Source organism: Phoxinus phoxinus (assembly GCF_949152265.1).
Source record: "Phoxinus phoxinus genome assembly, chromosome: 15".
In the NCBI taxonomy this organism is placed as follows: domain Eukaryota; kingdom Metazoa; phylum Chordata; class Actinopteri; order Cypriniformes; family Leuciscidae; genus Phoxinus; species Phoxinus phoxinus.
The window spans coordinates 9,473,983-9,489,286 of NC_136890.1; the positions used below are offsets into that span (position 1 = coordinate 9,473,983).

General features: G+C 37.3%; 1 protein-coding gene across 2 annotated transcripts; it reads right to left on the minus strand.

Annotated features, from left to right (window-relative positions):
* Positions 1–1,832: 1,832 nt before the first annotated feature.
* LOC307011709 (uncharacterized protein) lies at positions 1,833–7,808 on the minus strand. Of its 2 annotated transcripts, none has more exons than XM_079637690.1 (14): positions 7,114–7,808; positions 6,008–6,088; positions 5,383–5,769; positions 5,147–5,248; positions 4,698–4,930; positions 4,396–4,574; positions 4,171–4,264; positions 3,996–4,067; positions 3,380–3,497; positions 3,205–3,296; positions 2,978–3,092; positions 2,612–2,884; positions 2,274–2,450; positions 1,833–2,125 (listed from the first exon to the last, which is right to left on the minus strand). In XM_079637690.1, the coding sequence occupies exons 1-14, from the start codon at positions 7,349–7,351 to the stop codon at positions 1,920–1,922; spliced, it is 2,367 nt and encodes a 788-aa protein (XP_079493816.1). In that variant the 5' UTR covers positions 7,352–7,808; the 3' UTR covers positions 1,833–1,919. The 2 variants fall into 2 exon arrangements, with proteins under 2 accessions (XP_079493816.1, XP_079493815.1); XM_079637689.1 differs by having other exon boundaries at positions 1,834–2,125; positions 3,723–4,067.
* Between the last annotated feature and the right edge of the window lie 7,496 nt (positions 7,809–15,304).

The window sequence follows — 15,304 nt, forward strand, 5'->3', positions numbered from 1 at the left end:
AATGTTTAGGTCAGAATAAAAAGCGCTCCATATCGCAACCTATGTTTTGCTGTCGTTTTGACGACAGTAATACTGTCAGTTAACAATGAGGTATTGCTATATTGAAAGAAAGTACACGTTTACCGAGATCCTAAACCTAACCCTATAGTGTAACTTCACACTTCAATGAACTACAATTTACAGCGCACATCCCATCGACACAATGATAGAGGCTTATGGGTAATGTAGTTTAAAAACGTCTAGTAATATAATTAAATAAATACAATCTTTAATGAACAAAGGGACATCCAAATATGTTCATTATACAAACCTCTTTGACATATTTGAGAGCCAGGCTGAAATTTGGTATTTTACTGTGGGCACTTTTAAAAATGTTTTTATAACACCTTTCCATGTATGCCAGACATCTCTGTCCAACATTATGTATTAAACATAGCCTAAATAATTGTCCTACCAAGTTTCACTTTGATACGCTTATCAGACTTTGCATTTGCAGACTTTGAAGAATGTGCTTTTTTTTTCTTTTTTTTTTGCTCTTTCATGGGTACTACGGGACCCCTGGGGGGGGGGGGGGGGGGGGGGCAGTAAAACCTATACAGATACTCTCTTCATCATGGACAACAAACTGTATTGAGGCACATTTATATAAACATTAATACAAAATTACAGTAATATTTTACAAAATCTGTAAAATACACTTTTTCTGTATTGCTAAAACACTATACCCCCAAATTCTCAATAGCCTAATCTAATTTGTTGGACTGTACATAATACAAGTCAGTTCAGAGTGGCAAAATTGACTCAAAATGTTGCACTGAATGTTGATACTAACAATGGATGGAAACAATATAAGAGGGAGAGGAAGAAGAGTATGAGTGTAAGAGGTGGTGAACAAGGAGGAATATGGGAAGGTGTGGAGAATGTTGTCAAGGCTGGATCTGCTTTAGGGTTTTTCCCTTTGCCTGCAGAGATGATATTGTCTGTGATGTGAATAAAGTCCTCAATCTGAACGCAACATGAAGACATGAATCTGAAGCAGAATAAATCTCTCTCACTGACCTTGATTCTGCAGTTGCACATCTCTTCTGAGTGACTATAATGCTTTTCATTTAGTTTTTTTACTGTAACCTTTTTGTCTTTTGCAGTCGGGTCACTGTATTTTCACAGTATGCAAGTACTGAATATACAGACATTCAATACTATACAATATTCAGTACAATACAATACTTGCAGTGCATACAGTATACAAATTATTCACCTTACTACTGTAAGTTGTAATTACTATACTTTTACTATGTAATTGCAAAATTTGTTTACTTAGTTACAAAATATACTTTTTTCAGTAACTGCATGCTTTGGATTCTGTGTTCTTAATTTTTTGATGTACTGTAGTGTCTAACGAATGATCTGTAGTGTTTATAATATTGACTCACTGTGTCTATGATTGAGAGCATTGTTTAATTTATGGTTTTGAGGCAATTGTTTGATTTTGCATTGGAGTCAGAGGTTCTCTGAATGTGGTTTGAAAATGTGGTTTTGTGTTTAAGGTTTAGAGAATGTGAGTGATGGTTTCAAGAAATGTGTTTTAGCAATTCAGAAAAACTGTAACATTATACTGTTAATCAGGTCACAGCTGATGAATCTACACAAGTGGTGAAATGTTTTGAGTACCAGAGAATCCCATCAGTTGACTATGAAACCTGTACTAGATTATACAGAAAGCACATTGAATATTATGTTGGGGAAAAAAATTTCTTCCTCATAATCTGCTTCACCCATGCCTCAATTGTTATACAGCACCATAGAGTTCTACTAAAAAGTTGAAATAAAGTACCCCACACAGCAGATGTTGTTAATTGCTTTATATTCATAGTTAAGGTAATTGTCCAGAAGTATGAAAGGTGTTACAGTCTTGTAGATTACAGTCCATCATCAGATATTTCGTAGTCACTGTCGTACTCATCAGCTGAAGCACTGTACAAAAAGTTGATGCTCTCTGCTCCAGACAAAACTTGCAGGTAACAGTCTCTTGCTTGCACCTTCATTTGTCTGATTTGATGCCGCTTTCTGAGGATGATGCTCTGCAGACCTTTCAAACCCTCTTCACTTAGGCCACATTGCGAATCTTAAAAGAGGAACACATATATATAAGACCAGCCTTGGAAAATGTATAAACAGTCATCATTTTTGTGTATACTTATTAGGGCTGCCCCCTAATAGTAATCTTTGGTCAGGGCAACCCTATGTTTATGTAATTTATTACAAATACATACTTTTCATTGTCTCACTAGAACACAAGCAGGACAGCTCTCTGAGGGTATTGGAACGAGTTGAAAGAGATTTCCAATGGTGGTCCATCTCTGCAACAAGAATCTTCTGCTCCTCCTCAAGTCTTCTTACTGACATGATGATGTCAAACGCCCTTCTCTTTGTCCTGAGATCGACAGAGTCTGGGATGCATTTATGATAAATAAATAATTTGTATTAAACATCAACCTTAAAAGCATCTCTGAAATTGTATGGGGTTACGGAATGAGATTTAAAGCATTGTGGGTTATGTGTCATTATGTATCAGATTTGTCAGAAGCAGTCAACAGAGTAGTGTACATACCACTGTGTGGAAGCTGCCATGGCCAAGCGGTCTCACCAGACAGAATGGTTTCCAGGCAAAGAGTTTCTGTGATTGGAACCATTCTGTTGTATTTCTCCACAACAGATGTCAGATGTCCCTTCTCCTCCCTGATCTTGCGGCGTATTCTGGCACGACCTTTGTTGCCATCGGTATCTTTGTAGAGACGCTGGGAACGTCTCTTGATACTGGCTACCAGCACCTCAATTTTGCTGGCCAAAGCATCAGCATCATTTGTAGTTGTTGTTGTTGATGCTGAGAATAAATAGGTGTGGTTTGCACTTTACAATACCAGTAACAATTACAATTATTTGTGACTAAATGTATTACAAGTAATAATTTCCTCACCGTCAGCCCAATCCTTTACATCATTCACCCAGTCTTCCAATTGGCTCGCTGTCACTGCCAATTCGGCTTTCATGGACTCTAGGTTTTGTAACTGGCTTTGCAGAGATTTTGTGGTCTACAATAACAAACAATAGTAAGAAACAAGAACCAAATGTTCAATGCACAGCTTCATACACTGCTAACATGCAATACTGGACATTTAAAATGAATTCTACTGATGTCATTACCTTTTGATATCGGCGGGTCAGTGAGATAGCCAAATTTTTGAACTTTTGCTGATTCCAGCGCATGGCCATGAGAGTCAGCATGTCTGTGCGTCCTGCAAACACAGAAAATATGATGTTACCATATCCCCCTATTATTATGTAAGGATGTAACTAGTGCAGTATGTGGTCATCTTACCTGCTTTTGACATATGCTTTGTGGTTACTGCAATCCTAGAGAGGAAGGCATTGCACTGTTCCACCTCCTCCCCTAGTGTTAAACCAGCACCGTCCTGATATGCCCCACTCCATTTCACCTGGTTAAGAATAAAATGAAAATGTCCATGAACAAGACACCGAACCCCAGCTGCTCCTTACGAGCTGGATGTCGCCTTGCATGGCTGACACCGTCAGTGTATGAATGAGTGAATAAATGGGTGAATGTGAGGCAATATATAAAGCGCTTTGTTGGCCATGGGTCTGTTAAAGCGCTATATAAATGCAGTCCATTTACCATTTATCACATAGCAACATTTCTTTACCTCGCATTTAAAATCATGGGCTTTGGCATGAAATACCGAAAGGAATGGCTTCATGTTAAGAAGGTGCTGGAGCTCTGGACAGCTTTTTGCAACTCTTTGGAGGTAAGGCCAATATTTGCAGGTCACATCCATACAAAAAAAAGTGATTTGCCTACTGGCCAGCTTTTCTTGCAGGTACAGGGGATAGGCAAAAATTTCCCCCCTATACATATTTAAGGCACAGAGCAGGACTCCGTGCCGACACACCGCAAGCTCCAATCCCTCCTCGTCTACCTTGCTGGCAGATCTTTGGGAGGTCTCTCTGGCTGCTGACCACTCCCCTCCACAAACACCTCTTCCACTGACCTACAATATGGAAAATGGTTGACGAAAATAAGACTCTCCTAAACAAACTCTTCAGAAAGAGGTTATTATAGTCCTGTAGTCTAATTATCATCTATAATTTTACATGTTTGGTTGTGTTGTGAATGTGGTCCACAAATCTTTTCACGTCTTCGTCCTTGGCTATGAAGACGCCTTCAAAGATGGCCTGTTCCTCAGATCTAAAAAAAAACAACAAAAAACAACAATTGATGATGGACAACAATTTATGATAATTTATAATCTGAGATTACTTGGTTCACAGCTATTTTTTCTTATTAATACAAACACTGTGATACACAGTTTGGTGTACCTAGCAGCATTCTTGAAACGGTAATGCTTGCGGTTTCCATCAACTGAAACTGCAAGCATATCTGGGGTGCATGCAGGACAGTTGAAGGGTTCTTCCTTGCATATATTGTCCACCTCAAATCGCACAGCCTCCCACTCAAAAAAACTTTTCTGAAAACTGTCTGCTGAGATCTGGCCAGTCTATTAAAAATAAGGAAACAAACAGCTAATAATGTACAACAAATACATTAGCATCAAACAGCTTATCAAACCACAACTCAAAGATATCACCAACACTGCAGGATTGATACATTCAATACTCACACGACCAAAGCGGACAGTTCGCTGATTCAGCATTCTTAGAAATGCTTGGCAGGACAGTCCTGGTGCCGCCATCTTCATTTCTTCAAATGAAAAAAAGACATCTGTGGCATAAACTGTGGCAAATTGAAGGGTTGCAGGCCAGTAGTCACTTCGGTTTAGGTCAGCGACTCCAGCAGTCCAAGTGGCTTGGCATGCCTCACAAATTAACTCTGGCATACTTAGATCATGTCGTCCTGGAAATATCAAAAACACATCAACTGTAATGTAAACCTTAGCTGATTAATCAGGGTTTGGGTTCTTTGTAGAATTTATACATTACTTTGTATACTTCATATATATATTTTTAAGTTTTATATCTATGTCAAACATGTAGGGAGTCGCGTATGGATAGATATTTATTTTTAAGATGCTTCTCAAACAGGAAAAAATAAAGTTCTTCACATTCTTACCATTCATTGTGACCAAAGCAACAATCTTTCCTGGACTAACCCTCAATGACTCTGGTGAACAACCACAGATTTTGTCAGGCATCTCCACAGGTACAAGCCGGACTGAAAACACAGAGTATCCACATATATTCAAGATAAAACAATAATCATCATTATCATCAGACAAAAAGGCATCATTTAAATATAACTATTCTGAGAATGAGATATATGTTGTACACACACAAACCAGAACTTACCACAATGGGAAAGAGCCTTATCCACCACGAAAGTTGTTGGAGGCAATGGCTGGAAGAATCCAGCAGTCATGGCATCTCTGTTGTGGAGGACATGTCTGGTGTGCATGCTGACGTCACATTCAGCACAGAGATAGGGACGTGGTCGACAGTCACAACACCGGACAGCAGCTGGATTTCTCCCACACTGTTGGCAGATGTGTGTTGCCACATTTTCTTGTGCCGCAGCAGTGTTCACCAGACGGGGTCTCTCTGCCCTCCACCTCTCTAAAAAGAGACTTTGTCGTGTGCTCCAGTTCGAGGAAGCCAGAAGTTTGGGGGTTTCAAGAGGTGATGCCTCATCACCTGAGGATTCACTTAGTGAGTGCTGGAGATCTTGTAGAAAACACTCTGTAAATGGTAAGGAATATTAAAAAACAATAATTTCCTTCTATGTACATATATATTTTTACAATATTAAAGTGTACTCTGCGTACTCTGTATTAAAGTGCGTTTGGCTGTGAAAGGATCAGTATTCTAGCCAATTTTAAAATAGAAACATTTATTTACATTCTAACCCACTGTCATATATATATATATACTGTATATACACAGATGCAAGGGCTAATGGAAACAATGAAGTACACACCAACAGTCTCTGGAGTAAAGGCCACTTCACAGTTTGTGTCAGGAGCAATGAAGGGGGGATTAGTCTTCCGAATGTGATCAGCTGTAGAGGATAAACACAACACAAATCAACATTTATAACATTCAAATTTACAACTTGTCCCAAGGCCTGGTTACCAGCCTAAATTGGTGCAAGGTCACTGTTTAACATATAGCTAGAGAGAAATACTAGTACACTTTTTATTTCCCAAACCCTAACTGAGACAGTCCAATTACTGTCAGTTATCTGCATACAAGGTGGTTGGTTGGTTAACTTTATTGTCCCCAAGGGGAAATTCAGCTTGGGCACAGTGCAGAGTTGCTTCATAAAAATAAGTAAATAAATAAAAACATCACCAAAGACATCACAATCACAAAACATACAAAGGACATTGTTGACAACACAATTCCATGGATTAAAATGCAAGTCCTAAAGTGCTAGTGTGGTTGTTGCACATTACTCCATTGCACTGAAATTTGTATAAAGTGCATAGTGCCTAAGCTAAGGTGCTAGTATGTATATTGCACGTTGTCCTATTGCACCGAGATCGTAAGTAAAGTGCTGAAGTGCTCACATATTTATTGTACATTTATTGTAGGTGTCACTAGATGATGACAGCAAATAGGAATGCTTATATAGAAGCAGATTAAAAAGAAACAAGCTGGCTGGCCATTGACAACACACTCTGAAGAACAAACTGTTTCAAACACAGCCTTGCCAATACCAATAACTTGCAAGAGATTTAGTGCAGGCTAGCTCGTTTGACATCATAACCATATTGACAAGATTTCCTGACAATGTCAATAAAGCCCACAATAAAACTTATTTTTATGCGCTAACTTGCTAGTTTTTTACTGCTTTACACAAATATATATGAGCCTTAATGTGTCTCTTTCACTTTATCCAAGACTAGTGACATATTTAATAAATCTACTTTTTATGTAAAAAAAATCAAATGATTGGTTCTGGTTTGATTGTTTTCCTGACATATCAAGCTATACATACATTCCTTGATTTGATACACTCATACAGTAAGTGCCTAAACAATGTAGGTCTTCAAAATATCTTGAATGAAAAACAATACTGACCCTTATTTGACTGATTCCTGCTTGATCTTGGCCTCGCATAGACAATATTTCCAGTAATGTCTCTTTTTCTCCATTCCACCCTCGGCTCAGGTATCTTCACTGGTGCTGCTGCCTCCTCTTCTTGCAGCTCACCAATAAGGTCATCAAGACTTTGAAGCTCATCCTTCAGTTCTTGATCATCAACCAGGTTATCCAAGATCATGAGTTGTTCTTGGATTTCTGAATCAATCTTGGACATTGTGATGGACAGAAACACAAACAGACAGAAAGACTCACAACGAAGAGATGGACAGATAAAACAAATATATATATGGAGAGAGAGAGAGAGAGAGAGAGAGAGAGAGAGAGAGACTGATGAAATACAGGTTAACAAGACGGACGTGGCTCTTAAAAGTGCCTTTGTTTGAGTGTGTGTGTGACTGTGTGTGTATGTGGTGGGGGTTAGAATAAAACAAAATTGAAGCTGCCAAATTTGAAGGACCTAAAGGAAGAAAAAAACAAACAGATTTGAACATTTTACACCAGTATTCTCTTCATCTGTGTTGCCAGAATGGGCTAGAGTGTATGTGATATTGATTTTATTTTATACAGTTTAATAAACAAGAAGTTAATATTGTTAATTACATTTTAGACCAGAACAATGAATAATGCAAGTTTTGCTCTATTTCGCCCCCCAAAAAAAGCCAAAGCCACAGCAGAACTTTTAAATATATAAAAATATATATTATATATGAATCAGTCAATACGTTATGACAGCATTACTTATTACATTAATTATACACATTTTTTTTATTTCGTATTGAAAACTTGTGATGAGCCACAAGGTTGTAGTTATGAATTAATTTGTATAGTTTATTATAGATTTATTTGGGTGTTTATTATATCATTTTGTGTGGATTTTAAACAATTACTGGGCTGTAAAACAAACCAATCTGGCAACACCGTTCTTCATCTGAACATTTAACGTTATAATGTTGGATAATAGTTGTGGGCTAATGTAATACTGGAAATCTTACATTCCCTTAGAATTGTACCTTGCATGCATGAACTTGAACAAAAATTAACTTTCAGTATTTGATTAGCTAACTTTGCTAGCCTGCACATTTGGTGTAACGTTAGCAAGCTATATTTTTAATAATGTCTTCTATAATTTACCGTCATGATAAATAATTGTCACCTTACACGTCTAAATGTTCTAAACACAAGTTATTGTCCTGATTCAAAAGTTTTTAATGTGTACATTTAAGAATAGTATCCATCTCTATTAATTAACTCTTATACTTACCGAGTGGTAAATCGCAATGGACCTTGGGATCGCCCCATACAGTGACGTCAGCGTTATTAATTAAGAGGATTTAATAAATATAAATCAATAAATAAACAAAACTTTGATTAATTGAACACAATCGTAGCATATTATATTTATTTATTAACATCAACAAAACGCGATAAAAATACGTTATCCAGCATGCTCTAGTTAAAGCAGTGTCAAAATGAGCGTTGTTAAACTCACCGCTGAATGCTGTTGCTCACCATGTGCGTTGTTAAACTCACCGCTGAATGCTGTTGCTCACCATGTGCGTTGTTAAACTCACCGCTGAATGCTGTTTCTCACCATGTGCGTTGTTAAACTCACCGCTGAATGCTGTTTCTCACCATGTGCGTTGTTAAACTCACCGCTGAAAGCTGTTGCTCGGCAAAATGAGCGTTGTTAAACTCATCGCTGAATGCTGTTGCCTATAATCGCGCTAAACCTTTGAGCAGAGGGCAGTTTGATATCAGATTGCGAGAGGTTTTAAACATCAAAAACCAGTTGGAGGGCCATATAAAGATGATCTGGGGTCTGCCATTTGATTAGCCCTGCCATAGATCATTTATTGTAGCCTATTCCTTTTAATTTTTTATTTATTGTAGTCTCGACCCATTCACCGCAGACAACGGGCTGCGTTATGCTTACCCAAGACGTCAAATTTCAACGCCGCAGGCTCCAGTTCATAGATCTATAGAAGTCTATAGGACTACCCTGCACGTTGAAAATTGACGCTAAGGGTACGCCCAGGTCGTTAAAAAGTGACGCCAAGGGGTCCTGGCCAAGCGTCCATATGTGACGACTTGGGAGTGAGAATGTGTTGGTTGAACAGAGCAGTGAGAAACAGAAAGGTTGTTGTGTCTGCGTTCAAAAGTGTGAAAAGACAATGAGTTGTTGGCTAGAATGTATTGCCATATAGTAACTTATACTATATGGCATATAGTATAAGTTACCCCCCCCCCCCCCCCCCAGAGCCATCCTCCCAGTAGTTTTCCATCCAGTAGGTTTCCATAGACAAAGAAGCCATAACACTAGTTTCGATTCGTCACTAGGGCCAACTCCTAAGCCCTCCTTCACCAAATGGCCTTCTGATATCTAGGTCAGAGGTCCTTGTTCGTCTGTTCTCTGGAGTGTCTCTCCCTTCTGCCTCCCCAGGTACATAAACATCATCTTCTCTCACTACAAGTGAGAGGCACACATGTGACATTCTTTGAATCATCTATATTTTACTAAAGATCAATGAATATCATAAAACTTCCACTACACGATCTAAAAGAATACTGTGATGGACTGTATCAAAGGCGGCGGTTAGGTCGAGCAAAATTAAAATAGCGGAGTTACCCGAGTACAAAGTGCGAAGTGCACTAAGTGGAACGCACTTCAAAATGGAGGCAGGGATTCCCCCGAGGGGAAGTGCTTAGGGAAGTTCGCAAGTGCGTGTCTAAAAGTGGACTGGAACGCAGCCATTGTTACACCGGGGGCGCAGTTTTTGACGCCTTGGGAGTGAGAATGGGTTGATATTTGCTGTTGCATTGCATTGCATATCTTCTTACTTATACTTACTTATACTTATCTTATTTATTCCTTGCACATTGAAGAGATAACATATAATATTTGCTGTTGCATTGCAGTGCTTACATGATCTAACTTAAATCAGTTGTAGATTGTCAAATAACATTTTGCAATGTGCTGTTTTATTGCACTGTACAAGAATTCACTTTTTCCATTGTGCATTGAAGAGAAAACACAACATGTGTGCTGTTGTGTTGCAATGCATATGAGAACTGACTTACTCCGTTGTGGAATAAGAATAACCAATGCTGTTGCATTTAACCCTCTGATGGTCTTCGTTTATGTCCACACTCGTGTTCTTTGGGGTCTCCAGAGACCCCAGACAATGACATTTCATTTTGCAAAAGGATAATATATATTTTTTTTTTTTACAAAAGTAATTTTACTCTGTTTGGTAATGTTTTTACTCACCATTTGTGCCCTTTTTGGAGGATTTATGACATCTTTTAAATTTCTATAAATAAATAAACATTTATTTAAATAGGCTTTTTACAAAAAAACAGCATTTAATGTAAAATTAACTTTATAAAAGACCCAGATTTCCAACTTTCATTCATGGGGATAACATGGATAATTTTAAATGGTTTAATGTAACATTTATGCCCATTTTTTGGAAAATGCAGTAAAAAAAAAAAAAAAAAAAAAAAAAAAAATCACTTTAGCCACTAGATGGCTATAGAGCTCCACCATGCTATTTGCTGTTTGTCATTTGACTGCGCTAACTGAAAGATATCTTTTCACAAGTTGGATTCATATCTAAATATTATAAAATGACAATTATAACAATTTTTTTTTTTTCTCAGTTTAGCATTTTTTGTACTAAAAAAAAACACAGTTTTTAAATAATGTTACATTATGATTAGAATCAAACCTGAACAAAATGTTACAACAATAAATGTTGGAGTCTTAAGATTTTATATTAATATTTTTATTTATTTCAATCGTCTATTTTTAATATAATTAAAAAACAACCAAACAAAAAAATCAAACAACGAGGAACAATAATTGGTGGTTTCATCTCATACAGTCTCGTTTACAGTGCACTGCAGGTGTTTATCTGCAGTCAAACTCTTTGATCCTGGTATCTGAACTGTGCGTGCTAAATTGTTTTGTCTCATCCTGTCATCTCTCTCTCCCTCCCTCTGTATGTGTGTGTGTGTGTATGTGCACGTGTCAGTGTAACCAATTTATATTTGTGGTGGTTCTGCATTTTGCATGATTTTTTTTTACAAATGATAAGAGAGCAGTTGTTTTATAGCCTCACAAATAAGTGTGTGTGTGTGTGTGTGTGTGTGTGTGTGTGTGTGTACACATTGTCGATGTGTCAGTGTCACCACTTTTTATTTGTGGTGGTTCTGCATTTTGGATGATTGTATTTGACAAATTATAGCCTTACAAATGTTTGTGTGTGTGTGTGTACACATTGTTGATGTGTCAGTGTCACCACTTTTTATTTGTGGTGGTTTTGCACTTTGGATGATTTTATTTGACAAATTATAGCCTTACAAATGTGTGTGTGTGTGTGTGAGTGAGTGCACATTGTCGATGTGTCAGTGTCACCACTTTTTATTTGTGGTGGTTCTGCATTTTGGATGATTGTATTTGACAAATTATAGCCTTACAAATGTTCCTGTGTGTGTGTGTGCACATTTTCAATGTGTCAGTGTCACCAATTTATTTTTGTGGTGGTACTGCATTTTGGATGATTTTATTTTACAAATGGTAAGAGAACAGTTTTTATAGTCTCAAAAATGTATTCCTCTATGTGTGTGTGTGTGTGTACACGTGTTGTGAGCAATATAATTTAGCATTGTGGTCTGCGTTGTTTCTGATTTTGATGATGAATTTTGTCATTTTGATGATGAATCTGGTCTTTTGTTGATTGAAGACCACGAGTGTCTCAAATTTTGTCACGCTAACATAAAAACAGATATCATTCCAAATTTTTTATTTTTTTTGGTAGATCTAGAAAGTGTTGAGAGCCGTAGAAGGTTCCAAACCATTTGGACAAAGGGAACATTTTTTTTATTTTATTTGAGCAAAAATCATTTGCGGGTCAAAAAGACCCCGCAGAACATCAGAGGGTTAAGAGATCAAATAATGTTTACTGTTGTATTGCAATGCATACAAGACTTATCCCATTGTGCATTGAAGAGATAACACATGAGCTGCTCTGTTGCATTGCATTGCAGAGGAGAATCTGACGTAGCCTATCTTTATCCCCTGACCCCATCTTGTGGGCAGAAATTTGTAAAAATATGTTCTCTTTGGTTAATAATCCTAATTTACAGGATTATTGAGGATTATCGATTAAATAAGATTGTTCATAGAATATAAAATATAAAACGTTTTTCTCAACCACCCATTTGTGTCCAATGTAATGGTCAAGACACATCCCTCCATTCTTTATGGAATTGTACCCCCGTTCAAAACATTTTGTCTGAGATTTCAGGGGAAATCGTACATTATCCTTAAGATTAAATTACCATTATCTCTTTCTCTCTGTTTATTAGGAGATCACTCAGAGATTGATGCCAACTATGTAAAATTAGTTTATATTGCTCGACTATTTGCCAAGAAAGTGATATTTAATAATGGTTAAGTTTTCCAATGTTGAAAAATAGCTGTTTTTATCAATCGATTTTAGACATTTCTCCAAACTCAGGTCACTGTTCTCAAACAGAGTAATCTGAACAATTTGTAATTGTCCTAAACAGGTTGTTAATTTTACTTCAAAACATGAAAATTGCAAATTACATGCATAATTGGTTGCATGTTAAATTCTTAATTGTTTGCACATCAGTTCATACAGCCAACCGAAATTGTTATATATGAGGGGGAAAAAACAAACAATTGGATCTCCTTTTATTGGTTTAAAAAAAAAAATCACAATCTTGAAGCCTACACCATTTTTCCAAACACAACAAACAAAACTCTGTTATTTGTTAAATTCTCAGTTGCACTTGGAATGTTTTCAATTTGCTGAGTTATACACAATACAAATGCAAATTTCCTAATTGTTTACACAGCCATCTCATTTACAAAAACTATAAAAGAGGAAAAGAAAAATGACAAAAAAAGAATGGGATAAAGAATAAATGTAGTTCAGACAGGACCACTTTGGGGAGTTACATATTTACATAAATGTCCATAATTAATGAACATGCAGAGCTTTAGCATCAACCCAGCCCACATGGAACCATCAGCTTGAGCGATATTTAAGACTTTAGTAATGTCTTTAAAAGCAAAACAGTGTTAACATGTAGACGTGGCAGTAAATTCCAGGACGTCTATAGCTTGGCTATGAGGATGAGGGTCTCTCAGCAGTGAAGTCCATAACAGCTAGGACTTGAAAGCCTTGGTAATCTGAAACAAAAGATGACGACAACCAGAAGGTGCACAGTAATGACACAGTTTGACTGAAGTCCGGGTAGCCCAGTCGTGATGAAGCAGCACCCGGACACTGTCTTGGTTTCTTCCAGGAATTCAGACGCCTGAGTCAGCCATTTTATTATCCAGCCCAGGTATGCGAGTAGCTTTAACTGTAAAATTGTTCATAACGATCCGGGTTAGTCGCCTAATAAAACGGTTAATGAAAGGCACTGAGGAGAGACCTTTGTTAATAATGTTCCTGATAGCTTTGCTGTCACAGAAAACAAGGATATTGTTTTTCTTTGTTATCTGCCCACAATAAGCAAGCAATCACTATAAAATATAGTTCCATAAGTGCTGTCGGTTGGATTGAGGGAGCTAGTTCTAAAAGTTCTTTTGGCCATCTTTCGGCAAACCATTGTTAAATATCCCTCCAAACCCGACAGAAGGAGCTGCGTTTGTGAACAATTGTAGTTTATCTTCTTCGTAGAAGGAAATGCCATTCCAGTTATCGCATAGTTGTGGCCAGAATATTAAATTGGACCTGCAGCCCTCGTCTAGCGTGACCGTGTCATGCATTTTCTCGACCTATTTAGCCAGATCCAAAAGTCTGGAAATAAAGGAACGACCTTGGAGAATAATCCTCATAGCATAATTAAGATGGCCCAGCAGAGAAAGAATATTACTTTTATTAAGGTAAGTAATAGGGAATAAGATCTTATGAAATCTCTAATCCTTTCTCGTTTATCTAACAGAAGAGATGCTTGCATTTTTTTCAGAATCTAGAGTGATCCCCAGTAAATCCAGGACACGAGATGGACCTTTTGTTTTTTCTTCTGCTAGCGTTTCCCAAACCTGCTCCTGAAGGACCCCCAACACTGCACGTTTTCTTTGTCTCCCTAATCAAACACACCTGATTCCACTCATCAGCTCATTATCACATGGGTTAATAAGTGTGCGTGTTTGATTAGGGAGACAAAGAAAACGTGCAGTGTTGGGGGTCCTTCAGGAGAGGATCTAATTTCTTTCGCCAACTTACTCCAAAAAGATGCCACTGAGACGAGTGTAAGGGCATGATTTTGAAGGCGTCAGTGATATCCCCTTTACTAAGCCACGCTCCTCTGCCAGCTAATTTGTTTAAAGGAGAACTCCAGCGCAAAATGAACCTTTGGTCTAATTACACATTGTTACCTAGTCAACCGTTATCTGAGATTTGTTTTCATGATTATCAAATGTAAATAGTTTTATCTCTAAAAACAGTTTAGCCTATAACGCTAGTATAACGCTAGTATATTGGGCATAGAGTAATGACAAATAAAAATCGCTTGTTAATACCACCAGGGCTCTCAAGTTTTGAAGACAAGCTAGAGTGACACATGGGGGGGGGGGGGGGGGGGGGCAGTGATGTTGATAATAATTATTAATTATTATCATTAATAATAATATTATTAGTGTTTGTGTTTATTATTGTTTTTATATTAGTGTTATTATTATTGGTGTTTCATTAATAATAATATTATTAGTGTTTTGGTTGTTATTATTAATGCTCAGACTTGCAGAAGATAATATTTGACACATGGCACTGACAATTCAACCAAATACAAAGTATGCTTTTTACCTGACATATTTGAAAGACAGATGCAATGATTAATGCATGGCCATGGATATTATAAAATATGACATGATTTTAAAAGTGACTTATAACATCGACTATACAATACACTTTAATTTATTTAGTGCTAATAAAATTATTAAGCCTATTTGGAGAGAGATGTTTATAATGTAACAATATGTCAGTCATCGTGTGATAGACTACTTGTTCTGAGCAGGTGTTGTCAGTGAACAGGCTGTAAAACTGTTGGCTAAGTTACAGTAACTCATGAAAAACTGATGGTAATTGCTGTTAGAAAATGTTTCCCAGATAGTCAAGTTGTCATT